Consider the following 13,500-nt stretch of genomic DNA (forward strand, 5'->3'; position numbering starts at 1 on the left):
TCACACAGGCACAAAGGAGCATGGCTGAGGTTCAGAGACAGGCCCTCTAACCCCAAATCCCAGGTTGTTTCTACCACACCAAGTGTGATCATTCTTTCCACTCACAGAAATGATTTAGTTCTAAAATGTTCATGTTATCCACAATGGTGATACTCAGAATGAGAGATAGTGAAAAAGAATTCTGGTTATGGAGTCAGAGGACCCGGGTTCAGATTCTTCCTCTGATGTTTATCAACATGTGAAGTTAAGTAAATCAACCTCCCTCTGTCAGTTTCATCTATAAATAACAAAACTGTGCGAGTTTCCCTCTGAGATCTCCAACTTTTGGGCTATGGTCTTATTTACAAACCTATAGTATTTTAAAAAGGCATTTTTTATTATATTTTCAGTTTTGAATTCTCTCGCTTTCTCATTTTTCCCCTTGCTATTGAGAAGGCAGGACAAATAAAACTCATTAAGTTATGTATAATCATGTAAAACAAATTCCTGCATTAGAGGAGGAGGAAGAGGAGAAGAAAAAGACGATGCTGCTACTGATATACTTCAGTCTACACTCAGAGTCCATCAGCTTTCTATCTGAAGCATGGGCAGCATGGTTCATCATAAGTTCTTTGGAATTGGGGTGAGTCATTAGGTAGATCAGAGGTCCTAAATCTTTTAAAGTTTTTTATTTTTACAATATGGCTGTTATTGTATAAATTGTTCTCCTGATTCTACTCTCTTCATTTTACATCAGTTCACATAAATCTTTCAAGGTTTTTCTTAAACCATCCACTTCATCATTTCTTACAGTACAACAGTATTCTATAATATTTATAAGCTATAGTTTGTTCAGCCATTCTCCAATTAATGAGCATCCTCTTGATTTCTAATTCTTTGCCATCACAAAAAGAGCTGCTATAAATATTTTTAACATGTGGGTATCTTTTTCTTCTTTCTTGATCTCTTTGGGGATAGCCCTCATAGAAATATGGCTGGGCCAAAGGATTATGTACAATTTAATAGCTTGTTGGTCATATTTCCAAATTACTTTTCAAACTAGCTAGACCAGTTCACAGCTCCACCAACTATGCATCAGCATGCTTGTCCAAAACTATAATTTTGATATGTTAATGAGAAGTGTCAGTAAAGAAGCTTTTAGTCATATTTATTCACTTCTACGTAAAGTAAAACATCAAACTGACTCTTTTTCTTGGGAAGGTAATTTTTTTTAAAATTTTGCACTGAACTTATGTCTTCATTGGTAGAGGAGATGCCCAGATGGGCAAGTCCATTTCCCATTACAAACACCATCTGCCTGACCTTAGACAAGTCATTTTCCTTTTATTTTTTTCTCATTTTTGTCCTTTATAAAATGAGGGAATAAAAGGAATGGTCTTTAAGTTCCCTTCTAGCTCATAATTAGGATGTAAGGATTTGGGACTGTTTAGTAACTTAGAGAGTTTTCTGGGGCCCAGACAGAAATGAAAAGTGACTTGCCCAGCATGACTCAGATGGTAGATAGCAGAGGTAGAAGAACAGGAACCTAGACCTTTCTGTTTCCTCACCAAGCTCTGCTGCTTCTCTGTCCTTAGAAACACATTATCTTTAGAATTGGGAGAATCCTCAGTCTGATGGCCATATGTTACAGACGAAGAAGCGGGGACCATTGAGGGGAAGGAGCAAACCTAAGAAAGGATGAAGTGGGTTTGGGAAGAGGCATGACCTGCATTGGTCAAAGGGAGTTCCCTTACTCAGAGAGTACCAGTGAAATCATGGGTCCAGCCCCTAACTCCCATTTTAGACAGGAGAAGAGGTAGAGGCCTAGCTTATCATGCTATTCATGAAAAAAATCCTTAAAGTAAAAAAAAAAATACTTGTCCTTTTCACATCCCAAGAAAGCTGAGTGAAAAATATCTAATACTACTCTTTCTTAACTTAGAAATCAACCATAGGGCACCTCCTCCAGGATGCCATCATCCTTTGTCACACAGTCAATCATTATCATAAGCCATGATCATAGGATCAGGAACTGGGAGGATGAGGAGGAATCACTCGGAACAACTCCCTCCATTTTACAGATAAGGGAACTGTCACCGGCCACCAAGCATATAAGCAGTAAGTAAGAGAATTGAGATTCAAGCCCAGGGCCTTCCTCTCACTCCAAACCCAATTGTCTTTTTGACTGTGTTACTGTAGAGAGATGTGTTAGCAACTTATTTTCTAGAGTGGAGTTGATAGTCTGGAGAACTGGAATAATCCACCAGTAGCCAAGAGAACTGAGATCCCTTGTGATCTCTGCCATAAGGTCACTAAATTGCTGCCTCTTCCTCTAGTTGAAAAATCCATCTGATAAATTCCAATTATTTCACTGCATTTGGATCTCAGGATCACTATATCATGTTCATTTTCTTCTTCTGAATCTTCTGATGCTCTAATGGCTGGCTCATCCCTAAACAGGTCGACTTGGATGTTAATGGCCCTCACACCTCATCAATTACTGTATCCCATCCGACAGTGCAGATGAATGAATGATTGAATGAATGAATGAATAAATGAATGAAAAAAACATTTATTAAATCCTTACAATGTGCCATGTTATGAGCCAAGTGCTACAGACAGAACCTGAGAAGTAAGATGACCCCTTCCCTTAAAGAGCTCACATTCTCAAGGGGGAGACAACATGTAAGTAACTTTGCACAAACAAGATATAGACAGGATAAACTGGAGAGAACCTTAGAGGAAAGTTATCACCTATCCAGATGTGGTCTCCCTTCAGTGTCTCAAACCCACGCTTTCGTGAGCCCCTCAGATGAAGCCTGAAGGAATACTCTGAGCATTGGGAAATCTGGATCCATCCTACACATGCTATCGTTGGGCCAGTCTGGCCTCCTGGCTGCTCCTCACACGTAATACTGTCTCCCACCTGCATGCCTTTGCACTAGCTGTTCCCTCCATCCAGAGTGCCCTCCTTCCTTGTCTCTTCTCTTAGAATCTCTAGTTTGTCTCTAGTCACCCGTTCCAAATGAAGTCTTTGCTGTTTTGCTCCTATTCTCTGACCAGCTGACTGTGTTCCTCACCCTCTTGCTGAAGTACCTTGCACTGGTTCTGAATAAATCTTGTGAATTCTATGTGAATGTTTTCTCCCCTAAAAGAATGTAAGCTCTTTGAGGAGAATCATTTGGATTGTTGTATGTCAATAATCACAAAGTACTTAGCATACAGTAGGTGCTTGATAGGTGTTTGTTGGTTATGGGACATTCCCAGTACCTAGCACAGTGGATGGATACAACATGTACTTAGTGTTTATTCACTGACTGGGGCTCCACAGACCAGGGTTAAAAACCCTGCCCTTTCCCTTACCAGGTAGAACCCATCAAGCCTTAGCCTCCCTTCAGTGACTGACCCTCTCATTTGTGTGAGCCCCTAGCCTGATGTCATCCATAGAGCCAGAGGGTCCTGCCAGCACCAGCCACTTGCAAGGAGGTACCTCTACAACAGCTCAATTACAAGAACTGGAAACTGGTCAATTATTCTCCTCCTTTGGAGATGGCAATTGTGATCATTCCTGTCTCCCTGCCAGAAATGTGAGCATGTCTTATCGAACGGACCAGCATGAAACCTCCCCCAATATCTCATCTCCCTCCCTTCCTGAGCAAAATCTTCCCACCAGTATTGATTTATTGAAAGCAGGAGGTGGTTTCTCCCCTACCCCCTCCTCCCAAACCCAGTTCTCAAAGCACTGGAAATGAAATTCTGGGGATGGAAGAATTCCTCATCTTCCTTCCCAAGCCTTCTTGATTTAGTGTGAAGCCTCACAAACAATATTTTAAAAATACAAAGCAGAGGAAAATGGTTATATTGTATCACTAGCAAGACAGCTGGACTCTACCCGCACCCGCACTGACTATCCCAAGATAGCATTTGGATGCCGCCTTCCAAGAGCCATGGACAGAATGCCCCCTTGCCTCCAGTTTTAACCACAGACAAACAATAGAACTCTTGTTCAGACACACGATAGCCTAGGGAAAGTTTCCTTTTGGTTCTGTCCTTGGCCAACCTTTGATGACAAGTTCCCATTGGTGTTTTCTGCTTAAGTACCTCTAAGGTTTGGTCCCCCCACTTCTGGTCATCTATTTCCAATGACTGTACTTGGGATGAAGGTAGGGGTGTATCTTCGAAACACTTTCACAAAAGGATATACCCTTGTGACACACAGACACCTATCCACCTGTCTCTGGATTTTATCTCAGGACTCACATTCTCCAAACCCTCCTACCAAAAGGAGAAACATCTCAATGTTAGTTGGAAAAACTTGTCAGGCAACCTGCATAAACTCAGGTCAAGGATGCAGGAATTGAGGACAGAAAGGCTTCCAAACCTTCTGAAACCTGTTCTCACAAGATGGTGACATAAAGTATTTTTATCAGGAAAGCTTCATGCAACAACCCCCACTGTAACCTATAGACAATGCCCAGTGGCCAGAGAAGGATGCCCCCATCCCTAGGAGACTCTCCACCAAACACACTCTTCCGCTGACTCCAACAGGGAGGTGGAAAAGCCCCTCCCCATCCTTTCAAACCTAGGCCCCCAAATAAAAACCCTCTTACTTGTTCAGGTTTCTCCGGTTCTTTTCTGTCTGTCTGGAGGAACTGGCAGTTCTCTCTGGCGAGTTTCTGGACCAGTTCAATCCGTCCCATGTCATCCCTCTCCTGAAGTTTGCACATCACTCCTGCCTTCAGGGTTGGAGAAAGAGCAAAAATATACTTGAATCCACAGTCCCAGGACATGGCCTTCCTCCCAGCGGAACGTTATAATGAGAAGCTCATCTCTGGAGGGGCCACTTGGCCTTAAATCGTGGCTCCAGTGAACGTCTTGGGTCCCACAGAGTAAAGCGCTCACTGGTCTGACATGTGTCTATATCGTCTTTAAGAGACTGGAGGGCAGCCTTCCCTGCAGTCAACGGCTACTCTGTGTGTGTGTGCCTGATATGCTACTGTTTGTTTGTTCCTGTCAGTCTGTTTCCTGTTACATAAGCAAAGCCTAGCAAGAGGTTAAAAACTCATGGGAAAGTTAGCCAGAAACCTCTCTGGCGTGCAAAAAAAAAAAAAAAAAGAAAGAAAGAAAGAAAGAAACCATGAGGCAGGGTCCTAAAAATAACCCAGCTGACTCTCCCATTCTATAGGATTTCTACTACATGGGTAAAACATAAAAAAAATTATAACCTAATCATTCCCTTCATAACTGAAAAATTGTCCTGGAATAGGAATGAAATTCCTCCATTTATTTTTTTTCCTAAGACATCAGGATAACAAACTGACTTTAAAATGAGAAATTAACTTGGGGATAGGGTGGTGTTGTAGAGGGAGCACTGGGTTGGGAGGTGGAAGAAAGACTTGGCTTTGGGGTACAAGCTCTGCCTCCTCCTAACAGGATAAGCCCCTGACCCTGTCTGGATGCCAGTTTTCTCTACTCTGGGATAAGAGGGTAAGACTGGATGACCTCAAAGGTTCCTTCCTGCTCCAAATCTATGACCCTGAGAACTAGACAAAAGCCGGAAAGGAGAATTTGGCAGAATACTGAAAAGGTAATTTCTAGAAGAAGTGTATGGTGTTTAATTTGTCCGGGGTGCATCCAGATAACCTGGAAAATCAAAGCTTCTTATGAAATGCTTTGAGATTAGGGCAAAGATGACAGGACAAGGTGCAATTCTGGGTTGAATTTTCCACAGTTCCTAGTGGCCATGATTGTACTTGATGACGACTTTGAAGCCAGGCTCTGCTGGAGTAGATGGAGGCATTGTTCTCTGCATTACAATAGCAGCCACAGAATTGGACCATTCCACATCAAGATCTGTTTCTGATGACTACATGTAGGAAGCAGGGGGAGAGGAGAGCAAGCGTGCCATGATAGCAAAGAATGGTACAAAGATTGGGGATTTTTTCCTTAAGTTACTTCCTACGACCCTCTCTGCTTTAAACTTTCATGGTCAAGGGATAAGTATTGGAGCTTAGACAATACGAATTCTATTTGGCATCTTAGCAGAAAGAGGATACTTCTCCAGCAAACTTAACCAGGCAAGAATATCCCCTTAGCCCAATGAAGAAACCTGATAAACATGCATCTATTAAGTACCTACTATGTGCCAAGCATGAAACTAGGTCCTGGGATATAGGACCATTTTATGGAAATTAAATGGTCTTTTTCCTCAGGGAGCTCACATTCTATAAAGGCAGAAAATGTGAACATATACAAGTCTACACAAAAGTCAGGACGACTGGTGATGGATGGCTCAGGATGCAGCAGATGACCTTGGCATCTTCCACATCTGCCCAAGCTCTAAGTGCTCCACACTGCCTGCTTCAGCCACCATCATGGAACAAATTGTTCTCATCTGCCCATTCCACAAGAAGTTTTCACATCTTGGGGTAGATGCCCTCCTAACTCACCAATGGATTTGAGGATTGGTTACCCTCATTTTGGCTTAGCCCATCTGCTGAGATAGTTTTACCAGAGTGTGTTCAGGAAGGACCAACACCTCTGGTGGGAGGCTGCTCATCCACCTTCACCCAACTGTCACCTATGGCTCCAAGAAACTGTAGCATGTACAATGGCCATACCCCAGTAAAACCGGCCCACGGTAGCTACTTAACAAATGTTTACTGATTGATTTGGTTTCTTCTTCTGTAAAGCGGGAATGATAATACCTTGTTGGACTGGCATAAAGCTCATATCAGATAATGTGCATTAAATGTTTTGCAGACCTTAAAAGGCTAATTTTTAAAAGGCTAGTCATCCTCACTATCACCAGTGACAAAAGTGTTGCATAAGTTCTAAAACAATGAATTTTCTCTCCTCCCATTCACGTATAGAACCAACTCTTTTCCGCCTGTGTTGCTGATCCAAGACATAGGTACTGATGGTCTAATTCAAGGAAAGCCCCATGTAGCTGCTTGAAATACTCTGAGTATTGGGCACAGACAGTTTCTGTTGTATATAAATTCACATTATGCAAATTCAGCTCTATCTAAAGCATTCTGAAAGAAATGTGCATTCCAAAAGAACACCTATGTTAGCTTTACTGTACAGTACTGTGCTCGCTCAGTACAGTACTGTGCTCGCTCACGCGTGCTCTCTCTCCATCAGCCCCAGCACTTACTGGCCTCCCCACCATCACCAAAAAGAGTCCTAAAAATAAATGTAAAAATGCCCCTCCACATGAAAGCAGAAGAACTGAAGTGCCCAAAGGCTGCCCATGCAGAGGCTTGGCAGGAGACCTCTGGTGCCCAGAGAGAGAAGACCTTTCACTCTGCCATGTTCCACTGGCTATACATCTTCCTCAGCTTCCACATTTGTCCTTGAACCTTGTGCTGGTGTCCTCTCTCCAATGGTGCACTAGGCTCCTCCCTCCAGGGGTACACAGCCCACTTTCTGCCTGCCTGCCAGCCTCTCTCCTCTGTGTCTGTGGGCAATTTCACATTACATAAGAAATGCTTTACATAGAGATCTACAGAATGGTCCACTCACATAAAGCAAGGACTGTCTGTATTTTCCATCTATCTGATGACATTTTGGAAGTGAGTCAGTTATAAGATCAATAAAAGTGCTCAACTTATAACCATGGATAATGAATTCATAGGCAGCTGCAGGTCAAGGTGTCTTCGACCCAATCTATAAAACTAATGAGATTTAGAGGATGGTTTGTTTGTGTCCTCACAAGGATTAACATTCTCTCCTTCATATAGGGAGATGAGACAAGATGGCTTGAGGTAAAAAGCCTTGGGTTCCAATCTTGCTCCTGAAACTTACTAGCCCAGTGACCCTGGCCATCCCATTTCCACTTTCACTTTTCTCATCTGTCAAATGGATAAAGTATTTCCTGTAGTACCGACCTCAGAGGATTGAATGGGAAGAGAAACCTTAATATAAATGGCAGTTATATACAATCACTATTACAGTTAGTAAGATGGTGATAGCGATGTATTCCCATCAGGCCACTGAGCTCTTGGCTTTGGTTTCTCAAAAGTAGGGAATGGATTTACACCATCCACCCTCTATTCCCAGTCAAGCTTCCCTTACGCATGAAATCCATTTTTAAGATTACTGACCAAGATCAACAGAGCCATGCACAGCTCCGCACATGCAAAGTCAAGGGCTCCTGGGCCATGCCAGGATAAAACACAACATTTTGTCTCCTTGGCACAACATGTGAGTCAACAATGTTCAGCAGAGATTGACAGTGGCAAGGATTTTATGAAGCATCCTTTCCTCAGGCCAAGGGGCCCGGAGTCAGACTTTGGGTAAACAGTATTACTAGCTGTATTGTGGAGGGGATATAAGAAGTCCCATGCGTCTGGGATGTCTGGGTTTTATAGCTTTTAGGAAACAATGAGAAGTCCTCATTTGATGTGGTTGTAACTCTAAGCATAGCATTTGCTTTCATTAGGAAATGCATATTTTTATGTGTACCTGGAGACACAGAACTGCTTTAGAAATCCAATGGAAAGAAAGGTAAATGCCATTACTTTTTAAAATGAACTTCCACAGACTCAACCGGCCACATCAGTTGCTATTCTGAGAGCTCAATATTTTCATAATTAAAGGAAGAAAATTGCGCACCTGATTTTCTGATTTCGGCAGTAGAATTAACTTCTGAAAATGCGATTTTGCACGGTGATTAGCTTGAAAGTTCTCATTACATAACCACCAACAAAACAGACTTTCAGGGATGGCAGGTCATGCAAGCTCATTGATTCCCCAGAGATCTTTCAGACTCAGATCGGCATCCATATATCTGGGATGGCTTATAAATGTAGGCCTTCCTAAAAGCAGGAGGCATAACCAGATGTTCTCCCGGGGTCTATTCGAGGGTTATCATTTAGTGACTTAATTCCAGAAACCCATGACTTCATTAATTCACTTTGGTGGCCAGGCTCCTGTTTAGTCCCTGTGATAACCACAAGAAACCAGGATCCTTCCTGAGCTATTTAATTTATTGATATGAAACTGATTATGAATAATTTACTGAATGCTGATGAACCAGAAGAATCAGGGATTAATAGTGAAATTGTCAAAAGAAGCTCCTTATTTTAGGTTCTTTAAAAGGAGGAGAATAAAGTCATCCTCTGAATTCCAGGCAAACTGACTTAACCTTGTCCTCAAACTCATTATATGGTTTCCTCCCTCCATGTCTTTGTATAGGCTGATCCCTGTGCCTGAAATGTAAGAATCTCTAATTTCCTTCACGGTTCAACTCATGAGTCACCTCCTTCAAGAAGGTTTTCTGGATCCTTCTAATTATGAGCACTCCCTCCCTCCTCCACATATTTTGTATTTGACACTATTGGCTGGTGCACTGGATGGAGTGCTGGACCTGAAGTCAAGAAGACCTAAATTCAAATCTGATTTCAGACACTTACTAGCCATATGATGCTGGGCTAGACACTTTAACCTCTATCTGCCTCTGTTTCCTCATATGTAAAATGAGAAAAATAATAGCACCTAAATCCCAGGGTTGTTGTATAGACATAATGAAATCATATTTGTAAAGCACTTTGCAAACCTTAAAGAGCTATGGAAATGCCAGAGATAATTATTTTTATTTACCTATCTATGGATTTGTTTTTCATCCAATAGAAAGCATGCTGATACATGTCTACCTTTGTACCCTATTTTTGCCTGTCTTTTTATCCTCGGAGCTTAGCCCAGTGCCTGACACATATTAGGCATTTAATAAACATTTCTTGACTCGCCTTTCATCTTCAGGACCTAGTCCACTGCCTGCCATACAGTCGGTGCTTAACAAATGTTGGTTGACTTCAATAGACTTGAGAGTAGTTGATGTAATTGTCAGTAAAGCAATCCTTTCTCTATGGTAAAGAAAAGATGCCTTCCATTCTGATTACAGTAGCAAATATGCCCACATCATTTTGTTGAAAGATGAGACTTTGTGTTGATCAATCAACAACCAACAAACTTTTATGAATTGCTATGTGCCTGGGACTGTGCTGTGTCTTGTGAATACAAAGAAAAAAATGAGAGCCCCTACTATCAAGGGCTTACATTCTATTGGGAGTCAGTAAGCATATTCAAAATAGAGATAATGTCATGGAAGAGGAGAGGTGTTAGGGATGGCTTCATCAGGAAATGTGAGATTCTCCAAGGAAAGGCTTAAACAATGAGAAATGACTAATCTTCAGGTGAGGAAAGGTCAAATGCCTCTAATCTACAAAAACACTATTTGCTTTATTTCTACCTTTAACTTCAAAAAAAGAGAGAAGTTCCAAAATCCTTTTTGTAAAACACTAAGTTAAGTCATCCTGACATGAGCAAGACTTGTCAAAGAGGCACCAATGGGGGCTCCAAAGGCCAACTCTCCTCTTTACCTGATTTGTGGTGAGACTCTTATCAGCAGCCTTCATTGGCTGCTACTTCTGAATTTTATAACATAAATGAACATAGTTAGGAAACAAAATGCTCGGCCACTTTAAAAAGAAAATTCCCAAGCTGGAATTTTTTAAAAGAGAGTTAGGAGCAGTATTTTGACTTATTCAAGTAGCAAATAATAAATAATAAGAAGAAAAAGATAGTAAGAACAGTTCGCATTTCTGGTGGGACATAAGATTTATAAAATGCTTGGCTCATGACAGCTCTATGAGGAAGACAGTGTAATTATTACACCCCTCCCCCAAAATTTGTAGATGAGGAAACTGAGATTGCAAGAACTGGTAGGAATTGTCTCCTGGATGGAGATGTTAAGTGTCTTGAAAGGTCTTTGAACTGAGGTCTCCTGGTTTCAGGCTGAGCACACTGCCTGCCTTCAGTGGACTGTGGAGGAAAGACTCACAGACTTACAACTGGAAGGAGGCTCATTTGCCTCCTTAATGATCTTTGTTACATTTAGAAGATATGACTTCTATTTATCTTATTAGGATAGCAATTCCTTTAATCATAAAATGCCTAAGAGAGGCTAGGGAAATACTGATAGTGTCCATTCCTTGGAACATGAACATTTGTGAGGACAGTCAATGAAAACCAAATGTACCCACTGGCAAATTGGGTAATGGAAAGAGAAAATGCTAAGGAAAGTAAGGACACGACAGAACATGAGTAAGGGTGATGATTACAAGAATATTTCCATATTCATGGTAAAGCCTGCAAAGCATTTTCCATGTGTTATTATATTTGATCCTCATAACAATCCTGGGAGGCTGGTGCTATTATTATACTTATTTTCCACATAAGCAAACTGAGGCTAAGAGAGAGGATGACTTGACCGAGGTTACATAGCTGTGTATTTGGAGTAAGATTTGAACCCAGTTCTTTCTGATTCCAAGTCCAACATTCTATCCACTGTAGCCCCTAGATGCCCAGACAGGCTCGGATGCCACTGGAACCTACCTATCCACCACATCCAAGCTGGGCTGTCATTGAACTTTAGAGAGGGTTTGATAGGTCATTGAGTTTACCCCTTTGTTTCTACAGATAAGGAAGCTGAGCCTCAGAGAGGTGACTTGCCCAAGGTCACACACTTAGTAGGACAAGGAGGTTCTGAAAAATACATTCTGCTCATGACTTTGTTTTTTCATGGGTCACTGTGGCCAAAGGATTCCTCATCAAGTGGTTGGCTTATTGAGTCTAAGTATTCTTTGCATTAGCTTAGCTGGGCCTCAGACAACTGAATCAGTAGGTCGCTGGCCAGAATGAGGAAGCCACTCAGCATGGAACAGCCTGCTACAGCTTCTGCTCCCCTGACATGGCCTTGGAGAAGCTGAGGTTGGCTCTATGGGGCTCTCATGGTCAGAATGGGGAATTACCAGGGGCTGCCCTGGTAACCTATGTAAGAGATCCTCTGGCCAGAGCCCCAGTAGTTGGGTAGATGGCCTTCAGGGGCTGGAAAGGGAAATGTGGTCGAGAAGCAGGATTCCATTCTGTAATGTTAGAGGGGAGTCCCCAGATCAAAGATCACAGATTCACTGATGCATCTGATAAAACAAATCTTTTTTCAGGTAGGAATTAAATGTGCTTTTAACATCAACTTTCCATCTCAAGAATAGTTTCATCCCTAATGGATTTAAACCCTGTCCCTACCACTTCCTAGCTGTGTGACCCTGGGCAAGTCCCCTAATCTCCCTTGGCCTCAGAAAACATCTAAGATGGTAAGTACCAGATGGGGTTTGGTGGGTATTGGTGGGAGGAGTTCATACATAGAGGATTCTCATGAAATCAAAGACCCTTGACCTACTTATATCTTGAGAAAGTGGAGGAATTTATGAAGAGAATAATTTTCAAGCTCAATCTTTCAATCAAGTGTGAACTTAGAGATGAAACGCAGCATGGCCTGATGGATTTGGGGCCAGCCTTGGAAATAGGGATTCTAGGTCTGAGTTCTGTCTATGATGTAACCTAAATGTGTGACCATGAGCAGGATGCTCACTCAGTACTCCAGGCAACTCTGTTGTCACAGACACATCATCAACCTATATCAGTGGAGGGAGCATCCATGTTGGGAGTTCCCATCATGGATAAAAACCGCAGGTCAGTAATCCCCTCCCCCACTAAATAAGTGGGTAAATAAATCAAAGTTGGAGATGGCAGCAACTATTCAAGAAGGAAACAACTTCACAAAAGGATTTTTTTAGAAATGACATCCCAACACCAACTATGACCAACCAACCAAGTTCATTCTTGAAAACACCACTTCCTTGTGGAAGAGTGTTACAGCCAATACAAGAAAGTTGACCATGGTGCCCATGTTTAAAGGGCATATTTTTGGCCTAAAGTGAACAACTGTTCAAACTAAACCATTCAGAGTTTTCCCAGTGCAAGAATATTTGGGGCTTAGCTGCCTCCATGTCCGGTTGGATTTACTCTCTCCATGTCTGAAATGTCATTGAAATGTCATGGCTACCTCTGCCAAAGACAGCTCAACTCAGCATTCCAGCTTGGTGCCCTTCTCTTATCCCATCTCTAATATGAAGGTGAAAGATTTGATTCCCAACAATATGGTTTTATTTACTCAAGATAAGGGTGAGAGATAGATATCATTTAGTAATACCCCCATCCCATGGGGAAGCACTCCCGAGCCCCAGGATAGGGGAAGGACACGTTATCATTTAGGTCAACACTTAGAGTTTCTAATACCTGGGAGTCAGAGAGCCCGTCATCCTCAGACACCGAAGTCTGTGTATCCTCACCCTCTTCATCTCGATCTAGAGCTAAAACAACAAACAAAGAGGGGACTCAGAAGGAAATAAAGAAGTCAAATATGTTTTGTTTGGAGGGAGGATTAGGGTTTGGAAAGCAGCTATTTTCTGTCAACTTAATTCTGGGGAATACATATTTAAAGGCAATATTACCACAGTTGTTTTGACTCTGTCAGATCAGTGTAAATGGAAAAAGAAGAAGTCAGCATACAGGTCTCACCCCCATTTCAACAAAGCCTGAGTCAACAGAATGATTTCAGTGTTTAGCTGGGAGGAGGACAAGAGCAAAAGATTTTTTTCAGTGGCATGGAGATGA

At 41.9% G+C, this 13,500-nt stretch overlaps 2 protein-coding genes across 3 annotated transcripts in view; both read right to left on the reverse strand.

The window, feature by feature from the left end:
• TOMM7 (translocase of outer mitochondrial membrane 7) overlaps positions 1-13,500 on the reverse strand; it is a 518,839-nt gene that overhangs the window by 133,146 nt on the left and 372,193 nt on the right. The window lies entirely within an intron of this gene.
• RAPGEF5 (Rap guanine nucleotide exchange factor 5) overlaps positions 1-13,500 on the reverse strand; it is a 232,177-nt gene that overhangs the window by 118,813 nt on the left and 99,864 nt on the right. Inside the window, exons 8-9 of one of the 2 annotated variants that reach the window (XM_072650898.1) lie at positions 13,123-13,196; positions 4,590-4,715 (exon numbers count right to left, since the gene is read on the reverse strand). In XM_072650898.1, coding sequence (XP_072506999.1) covers positions 4,590-4,715; positions 13,123-13,196 — 200 coding nt within the window. The remainder of the gene's footprint in view (positions 1-4,589; positions 4,716-13,122; positions 13,197-13,500) is intronic. The other variant, XM_072650899.1, reaches the window with a different exon arrangement.

The sequence above is a fragment of the Notamacropus eugenii genome, chromosome 3 (assembly GCF_028372415.1).
Source record: "Notamacropus eugenii isolate mMacEug1 chromosome 3, mMacEug1.pri_v2, whole genome shotgun sequence".
Classification (NCBI taxonomy): Eukaryota; Metazoa; Chordata; class Mammalia; order Diprotodontia; family Macropodidae; genus Notamacropus; species Notamacropus eugenii.